The sequence below is a fragment of the Vulpes lagopus genome, chromosome 15, assembly GCF_018345385.1.
Source record: "Vulpes lagopus strain Blue_001 chromosome 15, ASM1834538v1, whole genome shotgun sequence".
In the NCBI taxonomy this organism is placed as follows: Eukaryota; Metazoa; Chordata; class Mammalia; order Carnivora; family Canidae; genus Vulpes; species Vulpes lagopus.
The window spans coordinates 16,807,462-16,822,134 of NC_054838.1; the positions used below are offsets into that span (position 1 = coordinate 16,807,462).

The window sequence follows — 14,673 nt, forward strand, 5'->3', positions numbered from 1 at the left end:
CTAGGACCTCCCTGTACTCATTGTGTGAATTATGATCTCTAAGCTCCAGACATTCTCCCATCACCTGGGAGCAGGCACATCCTTGGGATTTCTGTTCCACCTGCCAAAGGACTCTAAACTGGAATATGACCTGACTATATTGGTTAGGATTCTAGTCAAACACTTTTTCTTACTAGGTATATCGTATCTCTGGGTAAGAAAAGGCTTCCTTAGGCCAAATCCTCACCTAGAACCAATAGTTGAAAAAAAGAAGGACATGTTTCCTACTTCAGCCACTGTAAGTTAATTTCTCAATCCCATCATAGAACAGATAGTCTTAAAGAAAGTCTTAAAGAAACTCAGCTTTAAGATACATGATTTTCCTTGCCAGGAAACCATTTATAACAAATGAGCCTTTCTGAGCCTTTTTGTTTTAAATAAAAAAATTATATTACACGATATCTAAGGTCCCCTCAACCTCTGGACTTCTGCCATTTAATATTATTTTCTGTTCCTTCAGTCACTTGGGGATAAGTTATCTGGAAATCCTTAATCCTTCTGATGTATTTTTCTCTTTTGTTTCTAGTTGATTAAAGTAGCATTTGATGAAGAAGTGAGTCCAGAAGTAGTAGAGATCTTTAAGAAGCAGCTAATGAAGTTCCGTTATCCTCAGTCCATTTTCACCACCTTTGCTTTTGCTGCTGGACAGACTACCCCACAAATAATTTTACCCAAACAGAAGGAAAAGAACACCTCCTTCCGGTAAGAAGATAGATTTCTTCATGTCAGCCTTTTCATAGCTCCTGGTCAAGGGAAGTGACCCATCCTTTGTGTCATTGCATACATGAATGTTCTTTTTGTCTGCCATTCTGTCAAGCCTGTTGGACCAAGCTCAGAAAGTTATGGAACAGCAGCACTGATATATGGCACAGGCTTCAAAAACTAAATGCTACAAGAGGTTTTAACCAATATGTCCATTGCTCATGATCTGTTCTTAGATGTGAAATTCTTTTCCCCCTTTGTCCCATATTGATCCCTTGCTAACTGCCTTTGAGCAAGCCCTTCTAAGTTTTCTTTGATATCTAGGCTTAGCAGACAGTTTTGCCTTGACCTAGAGATGGTACCCTTTATTTTTTCTTTTTCTGTAACTTTTTGTTTTGGTACAATTTCAAATTTACAGAAAAGTTACAACATAACACAAAGAATTCCTGTATACCATTTACCCAGATTCACCAATTATTTATGTTTTGCTCCATTTTCTTTATCATTCTCTCATATATATTTTTTCTAAACCATTTGAGTTATATAGATAGTGCACCTTTATCCTTAGATGTATCAATATATATTTTCTAAGAAGAAACCATGGTTTATAACCAGGAAATTTAATTGGTATAAAATTTTTATCTAACTCAGAGTCCTTATTCAAATTTTGCTGATGATCATTTATAGGTACTTTTTTTTTCTGCCTAGTACAGGATCCAGTCCAGGATAAGGCATTGCATTTAGTTGTTATATTTCTTTGTAGGACCCCTTATTTTCTGATGAAAATTTTTAGTAATTTATGTTGAAACTTTTATATCTTGGTTATTACAAAATAACAATTGCTTAAAATTTATCTTCAATTAGTGATAAAATATAGGGGCCAAAAGTTCAGTTCACTCATCATTAATCACTTAGAATTTGGGCATCTGCCAGTACAAATTACCTATTAGGGAGTACTCTGCAGATGTTGGAGAAAAGCCCTTTCCTTTGCCTAAAAGTGGGGTAGGCTGGAGATTATATAAGAGTTGAGGTTCCAGACAGTGTGTGATTACTAAATTACAGAGCTGACCACCTGTATCACTGTTACCTGGTAAGAGAAAGGGACCATGCAGATCCAGAAATGATACACTAAGACATGAGCAGCTTCCTAGGTATTTACAGCAGTGAGCTAAGTATCTTGTCTTAGCTCTGTGGAGTCACAGAGGAGCCTGTTACATCTATTATTGCAACTCTCTGTGGAAGATACAAAGCTTTGTATGGTGTTTTATGTTTAGAATCTATGGACTATAGGAAGAAATACCAACATACATACACACACACACATATAAAATCAACCTTTTTGTATCAAGCTTAATCTATCCAGCTGCAAAAGAGATATAACAATTTTAAAATTTAAAACACCTTAGAATTGTCTTGACTATGTAAAGGTTTACAGTGTCAGAAGACAGGACACCACACATACACACTTAAACATGGTGCCTAACTATAACTGTCCTATGATCTCAATGGAAAGCCTATGAGTTAGTAAAAAGAGTTTGAATTAATAGAGAAGGGGGCAGATTGGCTTCCATGCGGTAAGTCTTCTGCCAGCATAGTTTGTGGGAACTGGTGGAAGCAGTGGCATAGATGACCGGAGTGTGTTAGGTGCGTGTTTGACCAAAAAGCCAAACTGAGTTTAGATTTGAGCTAAGTGGCTTGTGTGCCACTCTATGTTCTTGCAATTTTGCCTACAACTGTAATGATGACAACAACATTTTATAGGAAATTAGTCTATTGCCATATAAAAAATTATCTAAAGAAAGAAAGGCTTACTAAAGGTCTGGACAATCCTAGTAGTAGCTGTAGGTATGGAGAAGAAATAAGTTGAGCTATGTAGGTATCAAAAAATGTAAATGGTGTCCTCATATTAAATTGAAGGTCTCTTTGATTTTATGACTTATAGCACCTTCTCAAAAACAATTGTGAAAGGTGCCAAAAGGGCAGGGAAAATGACAATTGGGCGGCAATATTTATTGAAGAGGAGGACAGGGACAATTGTGGAAGAGAGAGTGAATCGTCCTGGATGGAATGAAGAAGATGACATATCAGGTATGTGAGAACTCCTTTCTCCTTTATGAATCAGTTTTATTCTTTCTTATGTGAGTAAGAATAAGAGACTCAGATGTAGTTGCCCTTAAACTTTGACTTACAAGAACCTAGATCTCTCAGTTATTTTCTCAATATTCCATTGTTCAGATAAGATTTTGCTAAATTATACTTCTCTTTTACTAAATCCACAGACCTGGTTGGCCATTGTTACATGGGTCTCATCAAAGGGAGAAAGAAAGAAACCCCAGTGCAGGGGAAATTTAGATATAAAGTAATCCCCTGTACCTTATTATTATGCAATAAGAATAAGAAAACAAAGACATTGGATATTCAAAATTAAAGATTTGGGTTTGAGGTAAGAACACTGTGGGTACACTTAATCAAAATGAGGGACCAAAGATGAAGAGATTCTTCGATGGTAAGAAAAAAAAAAGCCTTGTAAATATTTAAAAGGACAGAATCTGAGAAGCTGAGGTACCTCTCAGTTGGGAAAACAGAGGTAGGAAACCAATTGCAAAACGTCTTATTGGCTGTTTTCTGTTCCTTAACCCACTGTGGAATATGTTTATAAAAATAACACTAGGGAGAATCTGATCTCTAATAGGAGGCAGGATGTCTTTCCATCCTTTTTCTTTTCAGGATCTTAGAGCCAATCACCTGTGACTATACCGCTATTACTTCTACTAATAACAATAAAGACATTTTGAAGAAAGAAACTTCATGTTTAGAGAGATCACTGGTCAAAAGTCCCCATTTCAGTGTGTGTATCTACATACTCTGAGAGCGATGAAAAGACCCACCATTGCATTACTGGAGTGACCATTTGTTGGAACCCTGGCCTCCCTACAGTCACATGGAAAGCCGTAAAAAAATTAGCCATCAGTATTGATTCTTCTAATTTGAAGTTTTTATGATTACACAGAAGAAAAACTATTATTCTATGATATTTATTCCACAAAGACCAATTATATGATGCTTTTTGCTCCTCTGAAAATAAAAAGCCAACACAAAACTGATACCTGATAATATATTTGCATTGTGAAGTTCACAAACTAAAACACAAAGTCTTAAGTTGGCAAATTGAATTAAAATTTTAAAAAATAAATTAAAACACAAAGTCTTGTATTTGTAGGGATACGCTGTTAGGATTTTTTTTTCTTTAAATGCAAGAGAGCCATATCATTCCCTTTGACATTAGAACTTTGAATATATATCCAAAAATTCTGAAACCATAATGTGACTTCTCTCACTGTAGAAATAAGTAAGAAAGTAAATTAGGACAGTTTTTAGCATGGAAATTTTTTTGTTGTTAGAACATGCAGTACCAATTAGGAATGTTGGGGGTTTTTCTTAAATCCTCCCTAAAATGCTTGATTATTGGGTAAATCCCTCCACATCTAAAATCTTAAGGGATTCTGCAACCTGTGATTGCAAAATTATGAGGGAGTTTCCCATGTATACCACATCCTCTGACAAAAATATTTTCCAAAAAAAAGTATAACCTCTTGATACCTCTCTAAGAAAGGTCTATTCCCACAAGTGGACTTCTCCTTAATCTAGAAATTTCTAATAAAAGTCTGTATTCTGGGACATCTGGGTGGCTCAGTGGTTGAGTATCAGCCTTTGGCTCAGGGTATGATCCCAGTGTTCTGGGATCGAGTCCTGCATCAGGCTCACTGGAGGGAGCCTGCCTGTCCCTCTGCCTATGTCTCTGCTTCTCTCTTTGTGTCTTGAATGAATGAATGAATGAATGAATGAATGAATGAATATGTTCTGAAAAGTTAAATGAAACTTGGGTAATGAAATTTGTGTAGTGATCATACTAAAGATAAATTTTACTGATGGGTTAGCCTCTGATAAGATTTAATGTTTATTTTATAGAGTTCTAAATAGAAATCACTATACTTTGGCATTAATAAGCAAGCCTGAGGGCAGCCCCAGTAGTGCAAGTGGTTTAGCGCCGCCTGCAGCCCGGGGTGTGATCCTGGAGACACGGGATTGAGTCCCACATCGGGCTCCCTGCATGGAGCCTGCTTCTCCCTCTGCCTGTGGCTCTGCCTCTCTCTCTCTCTCTCTCTCTCTCTCTCTCTGAATAAATAAAATCTTTTTTTAAAAAAAAAGCAAGCCTGATTAAAACAGAAAAATGTGGCTAATGAATTCAAAATTTTACTATTTTTAGAAATTTTGAGTTAATTTCCCTGGCATTTTTTTTTTAACTTTGTTAATTTTTTTATTTAAGTAGTGTCTACATCCAATGTGGGACTCAAACTCACAACCCCGAGATCAGGAGTCACATGCTCTTCCCACTGCACCAGCCAGACAGACATACCCCTTCTCTGGCATTTTGAGTTAATTTCCCTGACATTTTGAGCTCCTGAATTTTCTTTCCTGACTGTCCATTACTGTTTTAATATATGTTTGAACATAATGATTCTTCAAAGAATTAGCAGGACTTAATTTGTGATATACATAGTGCCTAGAGCCCTAATATAAACCTCTCTTGGTTTAAGAATCCTCTACAAAAGGAAGCTTCTAATCTACTTTGAGCTATATCATTTTTTCAAAATCTGTTTCTGCCTTCACAGTTTCAGATGATAGTGAACTCCCTACAAGTACCACTCTGAAGGCCTCAGAGAAGTCTACAATGGAACAGTTAGTGGAAAAAGCTTGTTTCAGAGACTATCAGCGTTTAGGTCTGGGAACCATAAGTGGCAGCTCTTCTCGCTCAAAACCAGAGTATTTTCGAATCACTGCCTCCAATAGGATGTATTCACTCTGCCGGAGGTAAGTCTCTTAGTGGGCCCCAAAAAGACACCTTTCTTTTCTCCCATTTTGTCTGAATAGGCTGTTTGTCCCCATAGCCCAGAGAGAGAAAAATATCAAAAAATTAGGAGTAAGATCTCCAGGGATATGTGTGTTTAAGGGACACTTTTTAGCAGCATGAGCAAGCATCTCCTTGGCATTCTCAGAAGTATAATTGTATCAGTGAACAGTGCCTAGGTTAGAGCGAAAGGATAAAGGTCAAAGTTTTTGTCCCCTTTGTGATTTTTTTCTTGTTTTTCTACCCCCATTTGCATCTTTTCTACCATGCCTGAAGATAACTTGAAATAAAAATAGGATTTTCCCAGACAAATAGTAGAGATGAAAGTCTGCTTGTAGGCTAGGGGTCCACAAACTTTCTCTTTAAAGGGCCATATGGTACACATTTTCAGTTTTGCAGACCATATGGTCTCATTGCACTACTTTGCCACAGAAGCAGTCATAGACAGTAAATAAGTGAATGGGTGGGGCCTGTTTGGGCTGCATGCTGTAATTTGTTGCCCTAAGTGTTGGCAGGATTTTCTTATGCTAATTAGAATATTTTCAAGAGATATTTCTTAGAGAACGTAAATGAATGTATTTTCTTCTATTGTCATCTCTCACTGTTTCCTATGTCAGTTAAGTCCTATTCCATGCTTTTTTTTTTTTTTAACTACATTTCTGCCATCCACAAGTTTAATCATTTTGATCTCCAGGTAAGTTGTTTCCTTTGCATTCGTCAATCCCAGTTTGACTGAGAAGAATAATGCTGTGAAAGTACTTTGTATATTGCAAGCCTTGTATATATTTTAGAAAGTTATCTTAATGTTATTATTAGTTTCAACCTCTCCGATCCTGAAGAACTATGGATATCTTTTTTTTTTTTTTGGATATCTTATTTTAAATGACAGTTTAAATTTACAAATACTTGTCCATCAGACACATGAAAAGATGCTCAACATCACTCATCATCAGGAAAATGCAAATCAAAACCACAATGAGATATCACCTCACCCCTGTCAGAATGGCTAAAGTCAAAAACACAAGAAACAATAGGTGTTGATGAGATTGTGGAGAAAAAGGAACTGTCATGCAGTGTTGGTGGGAATACAAACTGATGCAGCTACTCTGGAAAACAGTATGGAGGGGTTCCTCAAAAAGTTAAAAATAGGGGATCCCTGGATGGCTCAGCAGTTTAGCACCTGCCTTCGGCCCACGGCGTGATCCTGGAGTCCCGGGATTGAGTCCCACATCAGGCTCCCTGCATGGAGCCTGCTTCTCCCTCTGCCTGTGTCTCTGACTCTCTCTCTCTCTGTCTCTCATGAATAAATAAATAAAATCTTAAAAAAAAAAAAAAAGTTAAAAATAGAGCTACCCTATAAATCCATTAGTCACACAACTGGGTATTTACCCAAAGAATATGAAAACACTAATTCAAAAGAATATATGCATCCCTATGTTTATAGCAGTATTATTTACATTAACCAAATTATGAAAGCAGTCTAATTGATGAATGAATAAAGAAGATACACACAATGGAATATTACTCAGCCATAAAATGAATGAAATCTTGCCACTTGCAACAACATAGATGGATCTAGAGTATAACATGGATGGATCTAGAGAGTATAGTGCTAAGCAAAAGAAGTCAGTCAGAGAAAGACAAATACCATATGATTTCACTCATATGTGGAATTTAAGAAACACAACAAATGAACAAAAGGGAAAAAAAAGAGACAAACCAAAAAAACAGTTTCTCAACTATAAAGGACAGATTATTACCAGAGGGGAGATAGATAGAGGGATGAATGATATAGGCGGTGGGGATTAAGAATACAGTTATTTTGGGGCGCCTGGGTAGTTCAGTCAGTTGAGTGTCCCAACTCTTGATTCCAGCTCATGATCTCAGGGTCATGGGATTGAGCCCCGAGTTGGACTCTGTGCTCAGAGTCTACTTGGGATTCTCCCTCTCCCTCTCCCACTTTTCCTCCCCCTGCTCACTCACACACACACACTCTCTCTCTCTCTCCCCACCCCCCTGAAATAAATAAAATATTTGTTTTGTTTTTTAGATTTTTTAATTTTTTTTATTTTTTTTAAGATTTTATTTATTTATTCAAGAGAGACACAGAGAGCGAGAAGCAGAGACATAAGCATAGATAGAAGCAGGCTCCATGCAGGGAGCCTGATGTGGGTCAATCCCAGGACTCCAGGATCACGCCCTGGGCAGAAGGCAGACACAACTGCTGAGCCACCCAGAGATCCCTAGATTTTATTATTTATTTGACAGAGAGAGAAAACACAAGCAGGGGGAGCAGCAGAAGGAAGGGAGAAGCAGACTCTCCACTGAGTAGGAAGCCCAATGCGGGGCTTGATCAAGGACCCTGAGATCATGACCTGAGCCAAAGGCAGATGCTCAACCAATTGAGCCATGCAGGCATCCCTAAATAAAAGCTTTTTTAAAAAAAAGAGTACAGGGCTGCCCGGGTGGTTCAGCGGTTTAGTGCCGCCTTCAGCCCAGGGCCTGATCCTGGAGACCCGGGATCAAGTCCCACATCAGGCTCCCTGCTTGGAGCCTGCTCTTCCTTCTGCCTGTGTTTCTACCTCTCTCTCTCTTTCGCTCGCTCGCTCGCTCGCTCTCTCATGAATAAATAAATAAAATCTTTTCTTAAAAAAAAAAAAAAGAGTACAGTTATCCTGATGAGCACTGTGCGATGTACAGAATTGTTGAATCATTATATTGTAACCTGAAACTAACTTAACACTGTATTTTAACTATGTTACAATTAAAATTAAAGAAAGAAAAAAGCCAAAGACATGGATTGAGTGAGAAGTTTAAGGTAATTGGTGCTGAGGCACCTGGGTGGCTCAGTCAGTTGAGCATCTGCGTTAGGCTGAGGTCATGATCCTGGGGTCTTAAGATCAGGCCCTGCATCAGGGTCCTTGCTCAATAGGGAGTCTGCTTCTCCCTGTCCCTCTGCCTGTTATCCCCCTGCTTATGCTCTCTCTCCCTCTCTCTGTCAAATAAATAAGTAAAATCTTTTAAAAAAATAAAGTAATTGGTGCTTCTATTGGAGATAATAGAGGAAAAGGCAATGTTAAGGAACTTACTGCTGGGAGGAAATCCTCAGGTCCAGGAAGCCAAAATGAATCCAAAGGGAAAAAAATCCTCATTAGAGCTATTGAAGTGAACCCACAGACCATCTAAGGAAAAAGAGGACATCTTAGAAGCAGGCAAAGAAAAGAGACAAATCACCAAAACAGGAATATCAATGATGAATGTCATTTCAACAGCAACAATATAAGTGAGAAGGCAATGGAATCATATCTTCGATAGGCTGAGAAAAAATAATCATCAATATAGGTTGTACACACAACAAAAATATTTTCCAAAAAAAGACAATTAAAAGTATTTTTAGGAAAAAAAATGTATAATAAATAAACACAAATGTGAAACTTAAGAAACAAGTTGGAAATACAATTTTGAGATTTGGGCCAAATAAAAATTTTGCATTAAGTACTGAAAGATTGTGATTATGTTCAGTATTCAATAATTTTCCTGGATACTCTGTCCTTCTAACTAAATTCTCTTTGTAGGTAGTGTAAATAGTGGTATCAGGGTGTATTGTCCTGCTGTGTAAGAAGCTTGCTATAAAAAATCGTGCCTGCTAGTGCAAAAATAGGCCTCATTTATTATTTCAATCTGTCAGAAAGAAAATAAAATAGATCACTTATTAGAACACTTATAAAATGTTTATAGTGATATATATCCTTCAAAGAATATATCAGTAGGAAAGTAATGGAATAATAAAATAATCCAAAAGAAGGCAGGAAGGAGAGAAAAGGGAACAGAGAAAATAGAAAGCAAATGGTAAGATGATAAATTTAAATTCAAATATATCAGTAATTGTAAAAATTGTTATAAATTGACTAAATGTTCCAATTAAAAGAAAAATATTACCAGAATTTTCTAAGAGCTTTATGCTGCTTTTAAAGGAGATATCATATATCAAGAACACAAAAAGGTTGAAAGTAATAGGATAGAACATTGCAAAACTGCCTTTAAAGAAAAAAAATCACAGTGGGGAAGCCTGGGTGGCTCAGTGGTCAAGGGTCTTTGCCTTCGACTCAGGGCGTGATCATAGGGTCCTGGGATCGAGTCCCATATCTGGCTGCCGGTGGGGAACCTGATTCTCCCTCTTTCTATGTCTCTACCTCTGTGTCTCTTGTGAATAAATAAATAAAATCTTATAAAAATTAAAATTAAAAATATTACAATGACAGTTCATTATGACCAAGTGGAATTTATTGCAGGAATACAAAACTGGCTTGAAAAATTGAAAATCAGTCAGCATAATTCACCATCTTAAAAGAATTAGAAAGAAAAATATGTTGCATTCCAGAAGGTGAATCAAAGCAGAAACGGCTGTTGTGAACCGGTCCAAGGCATGCAGTGATGGAAGGTCCTGGAGACAGTACATAGCAGAACAACCAGACAGGAGATTCCTCTAGGCCAGAAAGGCAAGGGAGCCTTAGGGGCATGTGATCCTCAGGCCCACTGTTCCCCCCTCCTCCTATGGAAATTAGTGCACAAACTTTGAATGTTTGCCGCTGGAGGATCTCAAACTCAAGCTTAGAACTTCCAGAACAAGTAAACTGTGAAAATGGAGCTAAAATATTTCCTTTTTTTTTAATATTTCCAAATTAATAATATTTTTTAACTCCAAGAAAAAAAGAAAAACATAAATTAATTATACACAGAAAAGTATTTTATCAAATGTACATTTATGATTTTTAATACAACTCATAGCAAATTAGAAATAAGCTCTTTTTAAAAAATTTTATTTATTCATGAGAGATACACAGAGAGAGGCAGAGACACAGGCAGAGAGAGAAGCAGGCTTCTTGCAGGGAGCCCATTGCAGGACTCAATCCCAGGACTCCAGGATCACACCTGAGCCAAAGGTAGACTCAACCACTGAGCCACCCAGGTGCCCCAAAATAAGCTCTTTAGTGTCTAAAAAAATCCTACAGCAATAATTATTTTATGAGAAAATACTGAAAACTTTTACTCTAAGAAGAACAAATTAAGGATGACCACTTTTACTTAGTGTTATACTAGAGATACTACAAAGTGCCAAAAGACTAGAAAAATAAACAAAGGCATGAAGATGAAGAGAAAGAAAACTATCGTTACTCACAGATGACTTGATTATATACACAGAAAATCTGAAGGAATCTACAAATATACCATTAAAGTTAATACATGAATTTAGTTAGGCCACTGGAACAAGATTATTATACAAAAATTACCATTATATGTACCAAAAGCAAATAATTTAAAAATGCAATTTTAAGTGATTTTATTTTGGTACTACTGATACTATTTAGAGTAACCCTAAAAAGCATTTCTGAGGAATAAATCTAATGAAAAATGTGCAAGACTTCTACATGGAACAGTCAAAATAATACTGAGGATCATTAAATATATAAATAAATAGATATTTCATGTTCTTGAATTAGAATTACTCAATATTTGAAAACAATAATTTTTCCAGAAAGTGGTCTGTAGATTGGGTGTAGTCCCAGTCAAAATCTCAGCAAAATGTTTATGGAAAATAAAAAGATGATTCTAAGAGTTACATAAAAATACAAAAGGTCGGGAATAATCAGTATAGTCTTATAGAATAATACTATAGGATACCTAGACTTTTTATAAACCTACAGAATTAAAATAGTATGGGATTCACACAAGGATAGTCAAACAGACCATTGGGAATATAAAACAGCTTAACATATATGGACACTTTATTTTGGGTAAAGATAGCCCTTAAGAGTAGTCAATAAAAGATGTTTTATCAATAAATGGTACTGGATATCTATACAAGAAAAAAGTTGATTTTTATACGTACATTATACCACACAAAAAAAATCAATTCACGTTAGTCTGTAGATCTACATGTAAAAGGTTAAGACAATAAAGCCTCTAGGGATCCCTGGGTTGCGCAGCGATTTGGCGCCTGCCTTTGGCCCCGGGGCGCGATCCTGGAGACCTGGGATCGAATCCCATATCAGGCTCCTGGTGCATGGAGCCTGCTTCTCCCTCCGCCTGTGTCTCTGCCTCTCTCTGTCTCTGTGACTATCATAAATAAGTAAAAATTAAAAAAAAAAATTTGGGATCCCTGGGTGGCGCAGCGGTTTGGCTCCTGCCTTTGGCCCAGGGCGCGATCCTGGAGACCCGGGATCGAATCCCACGTCGGGCTCCTGGTGCATGGAGCCTGCTTCTCCCTCTGCCTGTGTCTCTGCCTCTCTCTCTGTGTGTGACTATCATAAATAAATAAATAAAATTTAAAAAAAAAATAAAGCTTCTAGAAGATAGGAGAATATCTTCATAACCTTGAAGTAAGAAAAGAATTCTGGAGGCAGGAAAAGCACTATCCAAAAGGAGGGGATTAATAAATTAAGACCTTCTGTAGATAACAGAACATCAGAAAACATCGTTAAAATAATTAAAAGGCAATAAAAAAATGACAGGAATCTTAAACAGTCACTTCACCAAAAAAAGATATCCTGGTGCCAATAAATATCTGAAAAGATACTCAAACTATTAATCTTTAGATGAATGGAAATTTTTTTTTTTTTTAGAAATTAAAGTCCCAATGAGACTACTTTATACCTGCAAAAATCGCTAAAATTTAAAAGACTAACAACAAAAGTGCTAGTAAAAATGTCAAGCAAATGGAACTCTCATTTATTGCTGGTGGGACTGCAAATTGATTAAACAACTTTGGAAAGCTGTCTAGCAGTATCTACTAAACATCTAAACATCTATTGAACATACATATAACCTGTTATCTGCCAGAATTCCCAAAAGACACCTATGGGAATGTTCATGGCAACATTTTTCTTACATAGTCAAAAACTAGAAACTATTCAAAATCAACAATAGATAAATAGTGTAACCACATAGTGGGATACTGTACAGCAGTAAAAACAAACTATAGCTATATGCAATAGCATGGATGGATCTCACAAATGTAATGTTGAGTAAAATATGCAAAAGAATAAGTTCTATTTGTTCCATGTTTTTTTAATCCAAAAATAGGGGTTGAGTGTCTGCCTTTGGCTTAGGGTGTGATCCCAGGGTCCCAGGATCGAATTCTGCATCAGGCTCCCCACAGGGAGCCGGCTCCTCCTCACTCTGCCTGTGTCTCTGCCTCTCTCTCTCTCTGTGTCTTTCATGAATAACTAAATAAAATCATTTAAAAAAATTTTTTTAAGAAATAGAGGGCCCTATAGAAGACATGAATAGACATTTTTCCAAAAACATACAGATGTACAACAGACATGTGAAAGGTGCTCAATCAGTTATCATCAAAGAAATGCAAATCAGAACTACAATGAGTTACCACCTCACACCAGTCAGAATGGCTAAAATCAAAAACAAGAAATAACAGATGTTGCCAAGGATATGGAGAAAGGAGAACTCTCTTACCCTGTTGGTGGGAATGCAAACTTGTGCAACCACTCTGGAAAACAGAGTGGAATCTCTATAGAGATACCTCAGAAAGTTAAAAATAGAGCTATTCGACAATCCAGTATTTGGTACTTAGCCAGTATTAGGTACTTAGCCAAAGAATACAAAAATACTAATTCAAAGAGATACACGTATCCCAATGTTTATAACAGTTATATCCACAATAGCCAAATCATAGAAATAGGTCAGGTGTCCATCAACTGATGAATAGATAAAGAAGATATATATATATATATATATATATATATATATATATATATATATATATGATGGAATATTACTCAGCCATAAAAAAGAGTGCAATCTTGCCATTTGCAATGACATGGTTGGAGCTGGAGAGTATTTTACTAAGCGAAGTAAATCACTCAGAGAAAAACAAATACCAGATGATCTCACTCATATGTGAGATTTAAAAAACAAAACAAATGAGCAAAGGGAAAAAATAGACAAACCAAGAAACAGACTGTTAACTCCAGAGAACAAACTGATGGTTACCAGAAGACAGGTGGGTGGAGTCATGGTTCAAATAGGTAGGTGATGGGGATTAAGGAGTGCACTTGTTGTGATGAGCTCAAGGTGCTGTATGGAAGCACTGAATCACTATCTTGTACACCTGACACTAACATTTCACTGTATTTTACGTAACTGGAATTTAAAAACTTAAAAAAAATAGAGGGCCATAATAATGGAATTGCTTCTTTTCATCAATTTGTAGTATAGAAAAATGCAGTATAAACTGCATTTTCTCCCCCTTCTCTCAGCATTGGCTTATATTAAGATAAGGGATTAGAAATTCTAGAAATGGGTAGTTGTGATGGTTGCACAATATAGTGAATGTACTTAATGTCACTGATTTATATAATTAAATATTGTTAACAAATTAAATGTTATATTAGGTATATTTTACCACAAAAAAGATGATCAGGTGCACCTGGGTGGCTCAGTCAGTTGAGCATCCAACTCGATCTAGTTTAGGTCTTGATCTCAGGGTCATGAGTTAAAGCCCTACTTTGGGTTCCATGCCAGGCATTGAGCCTTCATCAGAAAGAAGATCAAACATAGATGCAAATATATAAAACTAGAGGTTGGGGGGTTACTAATATGAAATGTCTTTAGTATAATATTGCTAAATAAACTAAAGGAAATGACTCTGAAACCTGCCTATCTTCTTGTGTTTCCTAATCTATAAAAACAAAGTATTAAAAAAAAAAGTATTCCTGTCTATTTTGTATTTTCCCAGCGTCATATCCTGTAACTTTATGAGCTAATCTTGTTTTAAAAATTATCAACATGTAGTGTTAATAAGATATTTAGACTTATTTTGACATTTGAAGATACTGTTTTATACCAGAAATCATTTGGTTTTGATTTTTAGTTCTTTCACTCTCTCAGACAGGCTGCTATGAGTGTATTCTGTGCTCAGTTGTCATTTCAAAATGCAGACTAATGAGTTGACAATTTGGCTTGTCATCCTTATAAAGTTTATTTTAATCCAGTAATCCTACAAT

General features: G+C 36.4%; 1 protein-coding gene across 3 annotated transcripts in view; it reads left to right on the top strand.

The window, feature by feature from the left end:
* The window catches only part of SBF2 (SET binding factor 2), a 468,462-nt gene that overhangs the window by 405,043 nt on the left and 48,746 nt on the right, over positions 1-14,673 (top strand). For all 3 annotated transcript variants that reach the window (XM_041730425.1, XM_041730423.1, XM_041730424.1), the window contains exons 24-26: positions 566-741; positions 2,684-2,829; positions 5,415-5,613. In XM_041730425.1, the coding sequence (XP_041586359.1) occupies positions 566-741; positions 2,684-2,829; positions 5,415-5,613 (521 nt within the window). The remainder of the gene's footprint in view (positions 1-565; positions 742-2,683; positions 2,830-5,414; positions 5,614-14,673) is intronic.